Source organism: Dermochelys coriacea, chromosome 2 (assembly GCF_009764565.3).
Source record: "Dermochelys coriacea isolate rDerCor1 chromosome 2, rDerCor1.pri.v4, whole genome shotgun sequence".
Lineage (NCBI taxonomy): Eukaryota > Metazoa > Chordata > Testudines > Dermochelyidae > Dermochelys > Dermochelys coriacea.
In genome coordinates, this window is record NC_050069.1 from 194348004 (window position 1) to 194363920 (window position 15917).

The 15917-nt window shown below is 50.1% G+C and overlaps 1 protein-coding gene across 2 annotated transcripts in view; it reads left to right on the forward strand.

Annotated features, from left to right (window-relative positions):
* ABHD5 (abhydrolase domain containing 5, lysophosphatidic acid acyltransferase) overlaps positions 1-15075 on the forward strand; it is a 53370-nt gene extending 38295 nt beyond the window's left edge. Inside the window, exons 7-8 of one of the 2 annotated variants that reach the window (XM_043508974.1) lie at positions 1420-1480; positions 12926-14307. In XM_043508974.1, the coding sequence (XP_043364909.1) occupies positions 1420-1470 (51 nt within the window). In that variant the 3' untranslated portion in view covers positions 1471-1480; positions 12926-14307. Of the gene's footprint in view, positions 1-1419; positions 1481-12925 lie in introns of both variants that reach the window. The other variant, XM_038391199.2, reaches the window with a different exon arrangement.
* The last annotated feature ends 842 nt before the right edge of the window (positions 15076-15917 follow it).

Sequence of the window (15917 nt, forward strand, 5' to 3'; positions counted from 1 at the left end):
AGGTCCTAATGAGCAGTAAAAAGCCTTCCACCAGAGCTACCTACCTGTCCAAATGGAAGAGGTTCTCCAGCTAGTATTCACAACTGCCTCTGCAGTTTTCTCTGCATCTCATTCTAGACTACTTGCTGTCACTAAGACAGCAAGGGCTAGCCTTTTCCTCAGTAAAGTTTCATCTAGCAGCCATCTCTTCCTTCCATCCCAAGATCGACAACTGTTCTGTCTTTTCACGTGACATAGTAGTCTGGTTTCTCAAAGGCCTGGAGATGGTATTCCTCCAAGCTAGGTATCCCATCCCCCCCCATGGGACCTAAACCTAGTCCTGTCAAAACTCATGGGACCCCCATTGGAACCACTGGCAACATTCTCACTATTACACCTCTCTTGGAAAGTATCCTTCCTGGTGGCCATCGCTTCAGTCGGATAGGTTTCAGAGAAATGAGCTCTCACTTCAGAGCCCCCATATACAGTCTTTTTTAAGGACACAACCCATCTTCGACTGCACCCATCATTTGTCCTGAAAGTTGTATCACAGTTTCATTGGAGTCAAACAATTTTTCTGCCAGTGTTCTACCCTAAACCACATGAAAGCAGGGAGGAACAGCACCTCCACTCATTAGATGTTGGGTATGCTCTGGCCTTCTACAATACAAAGTACCAAACCGTTCTGCAGATACATTCAGCTGTTCATAGCAATAGCAGAAAGAATGAAAGGTCTCCCCGTTTCTGCACAGCGAATCTTATCATGGATCACTTCGTGTATCAAGGCATGTTACACCCTCACGAACATTTCGGCTCCAGGTAATTTAATAGCTCACTCTACAAGTTTGCAAGCCTCTTCTGCTGCTTTTTTTAGCACATTCCAATTCAGGACATCTGCAAGGCGGCAACCTGGTCATCACTTCATACCTTCACAATGTACGGTGTCATTACACAACAGGCTTGAGGCAATGCCAGTTTTGGCTGGGCTGTGTTACAGTCAGCCTGTCCTTGATTTCCAAACCCACCTACAGGACAACTGTTTGTGAGTCACCTACATTGGAATGGACATGTAAAAGCACTCAAAGACGAAAAAACTGTTCCTAACCTTTCTGCAACTGTTGTTCTTCAAGATCTGTTGTACATTTCCATTCCAAAACCCACCCTCACTCCCCTCTTAAGAGGCGGTTGGCAAGAAAAAAACTGAAGGAGGGCAGGGTCGGCAGGGCCCCTGATTACCAGCACTTTGAGCACCTAATACCAGAGGGTGTTAGAGCCGACCCAACAGCTACCACTAAGGGAAATTTTTCCAGTAACTGTGCTTGGGGCGCACACACACCTACATTTGAATGGATATGTGCAACACATCTTAAAGACAAACAGTTACAGAAAGGTTAACTCCTTTTTATCTCCATTTTTTTCATGTGGGGGAACTGGCTCAAGTCAAAAGGAAGTTTAGTTGTGACATTCAGAACTGAACACATTTCTTCCTAATTTCCAGTCCAGCTACTTAACCATAGGGTCACTTTTCCTCTCTAAAAAAGTATGAACTCTACAGTGTTCTAATGAATTGTGTTTTGTAAAGAAAAAATACCCACAGTCTAAGTTCACATACTACTTAATCAAGGAATCTTCAATGTGATAAGTTGTTCCAATCATTTTGTTTAGTGTGTACGTTTTTTATAAGTGGTAACTGTTTGTTTTCTTAAGTTTTGGAAGTGCCCTCATCTAAATCATTGCAGAAATACTGAATTTTGTCATTCCAGCCAATGTGGCTTGCTTTATATATGTGAGGAGAGCTATTCTTTCAGATGTGTGCTTACATTAGATTAATATTTACATGCGCGCGCGCACACACACACAGGCCACTTTTCTAATGAAGTGAATGAAATTTACTATTACCATTCATGTTTAGAATCATACTAGACAGCTGTGACGGTTGAATATGGATATATGAGTTGGTCAGATCTTTGAATATGCTGGATATCTTATTACTGCTGTGTGGTCTTCCGGATGTGACTAACCAGTAACTTGCTCAAACATGTTCTAGGCATAATATATTGTAGGTCATGAAGTTGAACAAAAGATTGTAATGACTATGCACCTGTATCAGAAGTAGGTACACGAAGAAGGGTGTGTGGACAAGATGAGATTTTTCTCTTAATTTCCTGGTTTTATAATTGACTCAAATACCACCCAATACAGTATAGGAGGATTAGGGAAAGTCAAATCCTTCTAAAGAGCACTTCTTCTCTTCAAAAGTGATCTGTTATGGCTTAACAAGCAGACTTCCTATAACAGAAGTTACTGTTAGGGAGTGGGGAGTAGAAGGGTAGGACATGCATGAGTCAGTCAAACAGGTACAACTAATCTGGTCTGGGTTTTCTGAGGGACAGGAGGGCTAATTTAATGTCCTGTTCTAATTCAGGTTAACATTTTGTCAGCCAAGAGGTGGGTTATAAAAGGCAAATGCAACACGGAAAGAAAAATGGGGACACTGAAAGGCATCCTTTAGGGTGACAGAGAGGCTTCTTCCAGTGTCTCCCTTTAGGTAGTAAAGTGTCTCCCCAGCAATGTTTGTTCTAGTATCTAACTAGATCTCGTTATTTCTAATTACATTTTATTTTGTGACTGTTTCTGTAGCTTCCTAGTATTTCTCTTCTCTTAAGATAACTTGTCTCAGTTCCTAGAGAGTTAGTAATCCAAAACAGTAATTGTCCCTCTGAAGTGCAAGTAAATTGTAATTTCAGGGAAGGCGGGCTCAAAAGGGGATAATGACCTCTGTATAAAATTAAGTGCAGATTGTTTAGGTGCCTTTCCCATAGAGTACTGTAAAACAGCCTTCTTTACCAGTCTGGGCACGGAGAGAACTAAATTACAGAAATATCAGGTGTAGTTCAATGGCCCTTAGTTATATTTTTTTAGTAAAATTATCTATTCAGGAGGGTGCCAGCAGATGTGATTTTTAGCATCTGACTTTACTTTTTTCCCCTGATCATCATAGCAGTTAATTTAGAGTGTTGAAATGACAAACAAGCTGCTGCCACAGTCTAGAAAATCCTCAGCAATTAAAGCCCTCAGTCAGTTCTTAATCATCTATTATAGTGCTCTTTCAGTCTTTCCCAGAGCATACATTTCATAAGAGATGAAAAATGTTCAGATATTCTTTTCAGAGTAGCAGCCGTGTTAGGCTGTATTCGCAAAAAGAAAAAGGAGTACCTGTGGCACCTTAGAGACTAACGAATTTATTTGAGCATAAGCTTTCGTGAGCTACAGCTCACTTCATTGGATGCATTCAGTGGAAAATACAGTGGGGAGATTTATATACACACAGAACATGAAACCCATTGTTTCATGTTCTCTCTCTCTGTGTGTGTAAATCTCACCACTGTATTTTCCACTGAATGCATCCAATGAAGTGAGCTGTAGCTCACGAAAGCTTATGCTCAAATAAATTCGTTAGTCTCTAAGGTGCCACAGGTACTCCTGTTCAGATATTCTGAAAGTGTTCAGATGGGAAGGAGCCAAAGAACCACTGTCCATATTTTTTGGGGAGAGTTGGCGCTGCATTTTGGTAGAAACCTTAACATGTAAACCACAATTTCAAGTTGGTTTGCAGAGGCTCACTTCCACTTAAACTCTTTTGGCATTAAAGCAAGTTTTTGAATAAACAGTAGTTTTACTCTTTTTTCCTTTTGTTTATTCCTATGTAATAATGGTTCCTCCGTAGAAAGAACAAACTTTCTTCCTATTTCACCCTCAGTTTACACCTCCTTTGCAGTTGCTTGTTACCGCCTCATGCTGGAAGCCAGCGTCACAGCTGAATCAATATGGATTGAGTGCAATAGGCTGTGTGACAAAGCTCCTCCTCTGCCTTGGTGGGTCCTGCGCTTATTGACGGATTTGCGTGCCTCAGACATTCATGGAAGCCCTCAGTTTGGCCACTTTCGCTAGTGGCTCAAACCTGCCGTTCACTCAGCTCACCTCATCACTGGCCAACATGGGGGAAACAGAGAACAATCCCCACAGTCTCTGTGTCCCACCTAGTGGGTTGGGGACAGACCACATCCCTTTCCAATTTAGACCTTTCCTTCTGGTGTTTCTCACAGTCCAGGTCAACTCCTCCTGTGTCCAAGCAGCAGTTGGGCCGGGTGGGGGGAACCCAGGCCCACTCTCTATCCCTGGTTCCAGCCCAGGGCCTTGTGGATAACAGCTGTCTGCAATGTTCCCTGTATCAGCTGTGTCCCAGCTACAACTACCTGGGCTACTTCCCCATGGCCTTCCCCCAGCACCTTCTTTATCCTCACTGCAGGATCTTCCTCTTGAAGTCTGATCATGCTTGAACTCTTCAGTCCTCCAGCAGCACACCCTCTTACTCCTTGTTCACAACCCCCTACTAACTGATGGGAGGTCCTTTTTAAACCAGGTCTCCAGATTAGCCTGCCTGCCATAATTAATTCTAGAAAGTTCTTAATTGGCTCCAGGTGTCTTGATTAGCTTGCCCCTCTTAATTGGTTCTAGCAGGTACCTGGTTGCTCTAGGGCAGCCCCAGGTCTGGTCACTCAGGGAACAGAAACTTGTTCATCTAGTGGAGCTGCTTCTGACTCCTCTGCTGAATCCAACTGGCCTGGAGAAGGGAGGGAGGGAGATTGCTGCTGCTGGCCCTTGCTACTGCTCCCACTGCTCCAGCTACTTCCCTGGCTAGGCTGGGCCAGACACCACCCACCCCCCTTCTCTGCTACCTGGTTGCTGACTAGCTGCTGGAATCCTCCCCCCTTGGCTGCTGCTGCTGCTTCAGCTGCAGCCCCTTGGGAGGGGGGGCTACTGGCCTGCTCCCCAGCCGGGGGGGAATGAGGGACCCCTACCCCAGCCGTTGCTACTGCTGCTGTGGACACCACCACCACCACCACCTGTGAGAGGTCCTTTCTGCCTGCCTGACCACCGGGCTGCTGTTGCCTGGAGCTGCTGGACCCCAAAGGAGGAGGGGACAAGGCCATCTGCTGCTGGGGGAGCGCACAGGGACTCTGCAGACCACTGTGGAGGGGGCCTTAACGCTGAGTAACTTTTTTGAACTGTGCTCTTGTGGTGGAGGTTTTGCCTGTGTTTATGGGGACACAGGTGTGGTGTGGAGCCTGCCGTCCAGTCCATCTGTGTGTCTCCCCCCAACCCCGCACCACCACCACTGTCGTCGCTGCCCCCTCCACCACCCAGAGTGGACACTTACCATCTGCCTCAGGCTCCTGCCTCTGGGACTCTGCTGCTTGCTAGGCTTGCTGTGCTCTTTCACCATCTTTTGAGCCTGAAGCAGCAGCCAGCCAGCATTGACTCTTTGCAAGCGCACGTGCCCCCACCCCCACCCCCCCTGGACTGGACCCTTTTAGCAAGCCCCCAGCTTTGTCCCTTGCTACCTGCCCCATTTGCCCCTTGCAGCCTTTTTGCCCTCTCCTTTACCCTAGCACCTCGCTAGCTTCAGTTTGTTTGCCTACCCCACCCTTTTCCCTCTGCAGCTTTTGTTTGCCCCGCCCTGGCCTCTGAAGCTAGCTCCTTGGGTCCCTGTCCTGCCTCCAGCCTGATTCTCCTCCTTCCCCAGGGGGTACCCCTTCCCTGATTGGCCCCTTACTCAGTGCACCCATGCCCCCTCTGATGCGCTTGTGTCCTTCCCCTGTTTGAGTTTGCCCCATCTCACTGCACCCCCCCAACGTTATGATCTCCCTCCCCTAGTGCAGCTAGAGGAGCCGGATTCCTATCCTGAGTCGGTGACTGTCCCCCTACAAGCCCTTGATAGTCCCCCCCTTTTGGTGCCCTTCTCCCCTGCCTGCAGCCTAGCGGGGAGGAGTGGTCAACCTGCCTCCATTTCCCCTCCTCTCTCTGGTGTTTTCCCTCCCTCCCTGCTTATTATGGCAGGGGACACAATGGGTGGGGCCCCTCCAGTAGCCCCAGATGCCCCTCCCCTGCCTGCCCCCCCTCACCTCCCCAAGCCTCTACCTCAACAGCTGCTGCCAAACCACCTGCCACCGCCCCCGCTGGGGCGCTGGCAGCGGCGGGCACTGGGGTGACCTCCACTGCTGCCATGTCTCTCAACCCCTCAGATTCCAGGGGAACCCCCCCCAGCTGGCAGGAAGGGCCAGGGTAAGAAGAAGGGGAAGGGCCCCACCAAAAAGACCAGGCCCTTCATGGCAGGGACAGCCCCCACTGCCGTAGCCCCGCCACCGGCTGCGGCGTCCCTACCCGCTGCTCCCTCCACCAGCTCTGCGGGTGTCCCCCCCGCCTGCCGCTGCATCATCTCTCCCGCCCACCGCCTCCGCTACCAGCTATAGCGGCCGGAGCCCCTTTCCCACCATGACCAGGAAGAACGGTGTCCGTTGCCTCCTGGTGCCCGCCTCGCCCCACGTGGAAACGTACGTGCAGGCATTGGCGGGGTGGTAGGGCCCATGGTCATTGTGGTGGCCTCCAAAATGTATGGGAAGGTCGTCTTCTTTTTAGCATTGGAGGCCGCCGCCCAGGAGGCAGTGGAGAAGGGCCTGGCAGTGGGGGGTGTGTTCATCCCCCTGGAGCCGTTGGACGACCTGGGCGTCTGCCTCATCCTGACCTCAGTCCTTCCCAATGCCGCCCTATTACCTGCCCTTTGAACCCTTGGGAAGCCCATTTCTGTCCTGAGCCCTCTTTCACTGGGCTGCAAGGACCCCGCCCTCCGTCACGTCCTCTCGTTCCACCGGCAAGTGCAGCTTCAACTGCCGCCAGCGGCGCGTGACGGAGAGGCGCTTGAGGGGTCCTTTTTGGTCCCCTACCCGGGGGCCCATTACCAGGTGCACTATTCCATGGGGGAGGCCCGGTGCTACCTCTGCCGGGCGATGGGGCATGTCCGGAGGGACCGCCCCTTGGCCCGGCAGGGAGGGGCATCTGGGACCCCCGAGCCCCGGCGGGGCGCTGGCCCCGTCATCGCTGGCACCCCTGGTTGCCCGGCACCGCCTCTCCTCCTACTCAGTCCACCACTGCTCCTGCTCGGGCCCAAGGGGTGCTCCCCCCAGCACGCCCAGACGAGCAGGAGGGTGCAGCAGGGATACCGCCAAGCATGGGAGAGGGCCCGCGGCAGGGAGAATCTTCCCTCCCTCATGCCGCCCCACCGCTGCTTCCCACAGTCCCTGAGCCATCACCCATGCCCCTGACCCGACCCCTGTTAGCCGGCCCCCTGATGATGCCATGGAAGGCTGGGCCCTAGTCCAGGGGAAGCGGGACAAGCAGAAGGCTCGAGCTCTGCTCCCTTCTACCGATGCGGAAGACCAGAAAAGGGGGCACCGAGGCCGAGCCCTCTGCCTTGCCCGCGGGCGCATTCCATCCCCTGGTACCGGCTGGGGAAGACGTGGCAGCATGGGAGGGCAGTACCGTTCCTCCATTGGAGTCCCTTCTCTCCAAGGCCCCCGAATGAGCCCCTCCTGCCCCGTTATTATCCGGAGCCCCCGTGAGCGTCACTTCAGGCATTGGTGGAGAGACCTCTGGAGTGGTGGAAGGAGAGCTCCCTTCCATCTACGAGGAGATCAGACCTAGGGCCTTGACCCCGGTCACCCAGGGGGAAGACATCCCTCTGCTAGCGGACCTCGATCTGAGCGACCTCATCCCTCCCCCTAACCGCTGCTTCTGCTCCCGCCTCCAAGGTTCCCTGGGCTCCTCCATCTGCCCAGCCGCTGTGGCACCTTGCCTTTGCCCCTATCCCTGACTCTGCTTCCGATCCCTGCCCTGCTCCTACTCTGGATCCCTGCCCTGCCCTTGATGTCACCCCCATCCCTGTCCCCTCCACCTCCCGTGATATCATTGCTGCCCCTGGGGCCGTCATCTCCTTGCTCCCAGAAGATAGCCCCCAGGGAGCAGCCTCTGTATTTCCCAGTCCCGACTCAGCAGGGGCTGCTATCTTCCCTCCGCCGCCCCCAATTGAGCCAGGGTTTGAGGGAGGCCACGTGGTGCCAGTCCATCGGGTGCCACGTTGGGGTTCCACCCCTTGCTTGCCCATTTTGGTGGGCCACAGGGCTGTGTCAGTGGTCCCTCCGGAGGAAAGCCGGGGGCTAGTGACCCCGGCCCCCCATACGCTGCAAGAGGAGCTGCGGGAGTTCCTTGAGGATGTCCGTGGCTCCCGTAACAAGGTGCAGCTCACTCTCCAGTGATGGAGGGGGGACTTCCATCAAATCCTTCGGACCGCGAGGGCCCTCATGGGAGAGGGTAAAAGGACCAGGAAGCAGCCCGCTACGGCCTACCAGCGGGTCTGCCTCTTCCATGACTCCTTACTCACCTACGGGGTAGGTCACGGATTGTTGCGCGGCCCGTTGGGAGCCGCAAGTGTCCCTGCCAGCAAGGATCCCCCTTAGCCCTCCTCATGGCACCTCTCACCATCGCAACATTGAACACCTGGGGCTATAGGATGGGTCTCCGCAGGTGCCAGGTGCTCTCCTTCCTTCGGGAGGGGAAGTACTCTGTGGTTTTCCTGCAGGAGACCCATACGGATCCGACCGCCAAAGACAGCTGGCAGCTGGAATGAGGGGACATGGTCTACTTTAGCCATCTCACAGTTTGTACGGCTGGAGGGGCGACCCTGTTCTCCCACGACCTATGGCCCGATGTGCTGGGGGTCGCCGAGGCTGTGCCAGGATGCCTGCTGCACCTTCGGGTCCATATGGAGGGGCTCGTGGTCAATCTTGTCAACGTCTGTGCCCCAACATTGGGCCCAGAGCGGCTGTGTTTCTTTCAGCAGGCGTCCGCCTTCCTTGGCACCTTGGATCCTCGCGAGCGCCTAGTCCTGGGCGGGGACTTTAATACTATCCTCGAGGAGCGGGACCGCTCGGGGACCGAGCAGTGCCCGGCCGCCATGGATGTCGTCCGGGAGATAGTTGACCATCAATCCCTGGTAGACATCTGGCACGACCACCACCCGGATGACGTCTCGACGTTCACCTTTGTCTGGGTGGAGGCCCATCGGTCGCGCCACTCCCGGTTGGACTGCATCTATTTATCACGTTTCCACCTTTCACGAGCCCACTCCTCCAGCATCCGGCCGGCCCCGTTCTCCGATCATCATTTAGCCACCGTGACGGTCTCTCTCTGCACAGAGAGGCCGGGGCCGGCCTATTGGCATTTTAACAACAGCTTGTTGGAGGATGTGGGCTTCGTGGCGTCCTTCCAGGAGTTCTGGCTGGCCTGGCGAGGACAGCAGCGTGCCTTTCCCTCGGCGCAGTGGTGGTGGGACCTGGGGAAAATGCGCGCCCGGCTTTTCTGCAGTGACTACACCCAGGGCGCCAGCCAATGGAGGGATGCGGCGATAGGGCAGTTGGAACAGGAGGTCTTAGAGCTGGAGAGGCGTCTGGCCGCCAGCCCCGAGGATCCATCCCTCTGCGGGGCGTGCTGGGAGAAGCGGGAGGAGCTCCGGGCCCTCGAGGACCATCGGGCCCAGGGTGCCTTTGTTCGATCCCGCATCCGCCTCCTTTGGGAGATGGATCGCGGCTCCCGCTTCTTCTGCGCCCTGGAGAGAGGGGGGCTAAGAAGCACATCACCTGCCTCTTCGCGGAGGACTGCACCCCCCTCACGGATGTGGCGGAGATGTGCGGGAGGGCCAGGGCTTTCTATGCAGGCCTTTTCTCCCCGGATCTGACCGATCCTAATGCTTGCAGAGTGCTCTGAGACAAACTCCCGACGGTCAGCGCGGGCGACCGAGACCGGCTAGAGCTGCCTCTTACTCTGGCCGAGTTCTCGGAAGCCCTCTGCCGCATGCCCACTAATAAATCTCCGGGCATGGACGGGCTGACCATGGAGTTCTACTGCATGTTGTGGGACGTCCTCGGTCCAGACCTAGTCACTGTCTGGGCCGAGTCTTTGCAGAGCGGGGTCCTCCCTTTTTCGTGCAGGCGAGCCGTGCTCGCCTTATTGCTGAAGAAGGGGGACCTCCACGATTTATGGAATTGGCGTCCCGTCTCGCTCCTTAGCACAGACTACAAGGTCATAGCGAAAGCCATCTCACTGCAGCTAGGGTCCGTGCTGGCGGACGTGATCCACCCAGACCAGACCTACACCGTCCCGGGCCACGCTATCTTCGACAGCCTGTATCTGGTCCGGCAACTCTTGGAACTCTGGTGTAGGGATGGTCTGTCGTTCGCCCTCCTGTCCCTGGATCAGGAGAAGGCGTTACCCGTGGCCCACCATGTTGATCTCCTGAGCACTCTGCGAGCGTTTGGCTTCGGACCCCAGTTTGTGGGTTTTCTCCAGGTACTGTACACCTCCGCAGAGTGTCTGGTCAGACTCAACTGGACCCTGACCGAACCGGTCAGCTTTGGGCGAGGAGTACGGCAGGGGTACCCCCTCTTGGGCCAGCTCTACGCTCTGGCGATCGAGCCCTTCCTCTATCTCTCCGCAGGAGGTTGACGGGGTTGGCACTGCGGGAGCCAGAGCTGCGGCTGGTCCTGTCGGCATACGCCAACGATGTGCTGCTCGTGGTCCAGGAACTGGGCGACTTGGTGCAGGTGGAGGCTTGCTAGGCCGTTTACTTAGCAGTCTCCTCCGCACAGGTCAACTGGGTCAAGAGCTCTGGCTTGGTGGTAGGGGACTGGTGGCAGGCGAGCTCCCTCCCACCCGCGCTTCAGGCCATCCGGTGGAGCGCGGGTCTGCTGCTCTATCTCGGCGTTTACCTTTCTGCCACGCATCCCTCTCCACCGGAGAACTGGCAGAATTTAGAGGGCGGGGTGATAGAGCGGCTCCGGAAATGGACAGGACTACTCTGGTGCCTCTCCCTTCGAGGGAGGGCACTGGTGCTTAATCAACTAGTCCTGTCCATGCTCTGGTACTGGCTCAACACCCTGGTCCCAGCCCCGATTTCCTGGCCAACCTCCGGACATCGATTCTGGAGTTCTTCTAGTCAGGACTGCACTGGGTCTCTGCAGGGGTTCTCCATCTACCCCTGGAGGAGGGAGGGCAGGGCCTGAAGTGTCTCCGCACTCAGGTCCGTGTCTTCCGCCTCCAGGCCCTGCAGAGGCTCCTTTATGGTGCAGGTAGTCTGGCGTGGAATGTATTGGCGCACGCCTTCCTGCGCCGCCTCCGGGGGCTCCCATATGACCAGCAGCTCCTTTATCTCCATCCGAGAGATCTTCCGCGAGACCTCTCCAGGCTGCCGGTCTTCTACCAGGACCTCCTCCGGACCTGGAAACTGTTCGCAGTGACCAGGTCTGCGGCGGCCTCCTTGGGGGAAGATCTCTGCGCGGAGCCCCTGCTACACAACCCCCCAGCTCCATGTGTAAGTGGTGGAGTCCCCCGCGGTGCGCCGGAGGTTGGTCCTGGCAGAAGTCACCAGAGTCTGAGACCTCCTGGACTATGACCAGGGAGACTGGCTGGATCCCGACGTTCGCTCAGAGCATGGGGCTCTCCAGACCTCGTACTCCCCTGCGCGTACTTCAGGAGGTGAGGGCCTCTTTGCCGCCCGCTGCTCGGATTTACCTTGACCAGGTCCTAAGGGAGGGCATGCCCCGCCCACCCTCCACTTGAGGCCCTCCGGATCTTTTCATCAGGCGCCTGCCCCGTGGACCCGACCGACCCCCCTGCCCCTTCACCGTGAGCCAGCTACACAAGCTGCAGCCGGTCCATTTCCAGACCGCGCCAAGGAAACATCTATACACGCTCGTGCTCCACACCCTTCACGTCCTCGCCCTTGCGTCCCGCCCTGACACAAAGTGGCGGGACCTCCTGCCACCCCTAGAGGGTTAGGAGCCCTGGTGGGCCAGCCTCTATTCCACCTTGGTCCCGAGGCCCGCTGGGGATATCAGTTGGCGGCTCCTTCACGCAGCTGTGAGCACAGGCGTGTACTTGGTGCGGTTCACCCTAATCCTGGACACCTGCCCCTCTTGTGGCGTGAGGGAAACCCTGGCACACATCTACCTGGAGTGCGCCAGGCTGCAGCCCCTATTCCAGCTCCTCACGAATATTTTGTTAAGATTTTGGTTGCACTTTTCCCCTCACCTTCTTATCTATGCACTCCCTGTCCGTGGCCCCAACAAGTCCCGGGACATCCTGGTCAGCCTCCTCCTGGCCCTGGCCAAAGTGACCATCTATAAAACCAGAGTGAGGAGGTTGGCCGATGGAGTCTCCTGTGACTGTGGGGCCTATTTCCGATCCTCCGTCCGTTCACGCCTCCAGGCAGAGTTCCTCTGGGCGGCGTCCTCTGACTCCTTTGACACCTTCGAGGAGCAGTGGGCGTTGTCCGGGGTTCTCTGCTCGGTGTCCCCATCCGGTTCCCTTCGTTGACCCTTTGACCGCACTCCTATCCCTGTTGTTCATTAGTTGTCCCCCATAATTATTTGGCTTTCCAGGTCCTGTGGACCCGCCTCTTAGGCTGGGGGAGGGCTTCGCCTGCCCATTTTCTGGATCCCAATAAGACCAGACTCTTGTACCCCACTGGTCTGGGTCTGTCACAGCTGTCAGTTTTTTAATCGGTGTTCTCATCTAATGCACATTCTAACACTTGTTAGATTTGTCTGATTTTAATATTAGCACTTGTAGTGTAAGGTACGGGAGCTGGCGCCAAGATTTAAAATAAAGGAACCTAAAGTTTTATAAACTTCTACATCCACATTTAGACATGTTAAGTAAGTGTTAGAAACTTTCCAAAGTAATGAGCACCTACCAGCTCCCATTGATCTCAGTCCTTTTAAAAATCAGGTTTCTGATTTAGGTGTAAAAGCCTGTTTGGAAATCCTGGCATGGTGTTTTTGTTAAGGGTGACCAAAGGAACTTGCAGTATGACCAGATATGGGGGAGAGTATGTCCTTCTCACTATGTAATAACAGACTCATGATTATGTGTGAAGGTTTGGATATTTATTTATTTTTATTTTTCCTAATGTATGTTTTCCCCATGTGCTAGTGTTTCAGGATTTGTTAATGTTTTTGTTATTCTGACTTCTCTTTTTCTGCTTCCTCCTCCGAGGCTATCCTTGGTGCTGGTCATTATGTGTATGCTGATCAACCTGAAGACTTCAATCAGAAAGTAAAAGAGATATGTGATTCTGTGGACTGACTGAATTCAGCTCTTTATAAAGTCTGATCATACATACAGTTTACTAGCAATACTTCGTAGAACATTACAAAAATTTAAAGAATGCAGAGCTAGTGGAGCAGACTCTGTTTGCACACAGTTTCTTCCAAGAAGTCACCTGCACACTTAAACCACTTAGTGCCTTTTGAGTGGGGAATATTTTAAATGGAAACCTTGTACAGTTTACTTTGAGACTTGTCTTTTAAATATTTAGAGATGTTGTTTGTCTGTCTGATATAGTGAAAATAGAAATAACTAGTTTTTAAACCGGGAAAAAAAATTGAATTGATTGAAATTTACAAAATTTTGAATACTTTTTAAATTATGTTTTTTAAATTATGTTGCATTCTAAATCTACCATAAGAATGTCTATATTAAGCCAGCATATAAATAATATACTGTATAAAGATATGACTTGGTTACTTTATAAACATTCATACTTGGTAGGCCAATGCATTCATAGTAAGAATGTGAAATTAATATATTCTCTTTCGATCCCAAAACTTTATGTACAATATTTTAACATTTTATTTTGGCTGATGACAAGTTATGAAGCAGGTGTTTGGAGAGTGTCAGGGCCAAAATAATTAGCACAGCTTGTCATTGGAAATAATGTGCGTTGACCCTTACAGTACTTTTTTGCCTATTGGATTCTATTATATTCTTCACAAGACATTGTTCCATGTGTCTAATCTCCTAGGAAATTTTAAGAGACAATGGTGTTGCTGACACTCATGCTTCCATTACAGATAAAATATGTTTGAATTCAATGACTTAAAATACAGAAGTGGCCTGCTAGTTGCTCAACCTATTTTTATGTTGATACAATTATCATAAGGTCTGTTGCCAGCCCAAATCTATTGGTTTTAGAATTGCCCATTTTGATTAATACCAGGAAATAACTGTCTGACTAATGAGATTAATCCTGATCTTTTTCTTTTGATATTAAGCCTACCGTTTTCTCACAAATACGAACTTTTGGAATACTGAAACTAGTCTAATTGGAAATGCAACAGAATATTGGATCTTAGTAGCATCCTTATAGGAATTGATATTACTGGAATAAATAGTATCAATGAAATAAACAATAGCTTGTTTTGGGAATTCCTTCTTAAGTGTTTGATCAGTTCAGTATTTCACAATTGGAGCAAATCTACCCTCTGGTTCTTTACAAAAGTGTAGTTTGACATTAGTTTTCAGGTGCTTAGTAAAATACATTGAACAAAGTACTTTGACACTTTAAAGCCAAATTATGTGGTGGTTTTAATTTTTTAAAAAAGCAAGTTTTTGATTTCCATTTGATTGTTGGAATAACTACTGAAAGTATCTTGCTCTTTTATCTAAAATATTTAATGTTATCACCTTCTAAAGGTTTAAAAAGAATTTCTGGATATCTTTGCTTTCCATATTATGATTACATATAACAAATTTTCTCATAGATTGTATTACAGTAGAGCACAGTCTTTCTTCTTACTTTACTTACATGGTGCTATGAAAACATCAAACAGTCCTTTTGATTGCCTTTACTGGTGGTACTTAATATTATACATCTAAATTATTTAATTGCAATGAATTAGTAAATTAAACTGCACAATATTTTCTAAAATTCGATGTTCAAAATGGAGATACAGAACATCACATACATTTTTGTACATAGGTCATAAATTGGCAGAATGACTGACTGGTTAATGAATGCCTTGTTGGTGAATAGTTTTTTTTTTTCCCCATAATTATCAGTCTAATTTGCATTGATAAACTGAACTCAGCTGAAAATTTGCAATTACGTACAGAAAGTGACACCAAAATGTATGGTGTCTCTTTCTTTTCTAACCAGTAAAAGGTGGAACACATTGTTAATACTTTCAGATAGCATTAATGTAGGGAGCTCCAGTTTGTCACATCTAAAGATGTAAGGAAGGGGAGAAAAGTTCTATGCCAAACATGAAACTTTCTCTAAATAGCTCTTGTTTTTCCAACTCACTGTGCTAGTAAAAATCACTGTTTATGTAAGTTTTGCACTATTAAAAAAATTGCATTAAATGCTTGTGTGTGTTTTCTGCTAAGAATATTTCTATTGGTAGTTGCTTTTCTAAAGATACTTGTGTGACTACTTTTGATTTCCAGAGGTTAATTACAAAAATTGAGCTAAACTATCCAAAAATATGTAAAGAGGAAATATATAGGATGTGTTAATTTTTTACACGTCTCAAACTTCTTAGCATTTCTTTGTGCTGAACTGGAGACTTGAGTATAGGTTAACAGGTAACTGAAAGGTTCCAGAACTTTGGCTATGCATACAAAGAAAATGTTTTTGTTTGTGTTTGTTAAATGAAAAGAAATATTAGCTCTCCTCCTCCTGCTGAAGGTTAATACTGCAGTTTTGAATGTAATCATATTCTGATAATATTTTACCACACATTGAGACAGTACAACATAATCTGTTAAAGTACTGTAATATGAACCTTAAAGAGAGACCGTTTGGATTATGAATAGCTCATATTTTGGATCATTAGGAGCTAAAACACTCGTAATGAGTTTCTCTCTAGTCCCTTTACAAAGTGTGAAACTCACCTCCTTCAAAAATAGACTTTGCTTCAATATCTTTGCAGTAGCTTTAAGTATGCTGTGTGTGGATACTGTACTGAACTGTGATTATGCTATTTTTGTAAGTGCTTTAAAGTAGCACAAGCACCACAGAGACAAATACAGACTTTTCTCCTGTAATAGCATCAAAATTAATACAGACTGCTTATAGATGCCAGGGTATATAATAACAAAAGTAATCCAAAGTATTTGTCTCTAAATCTTAGTTTTATCAGATTATCTCCAAAACACTTTCTACCTTCAAAGATTAATGATACATTTTATTACAGTAACTTACT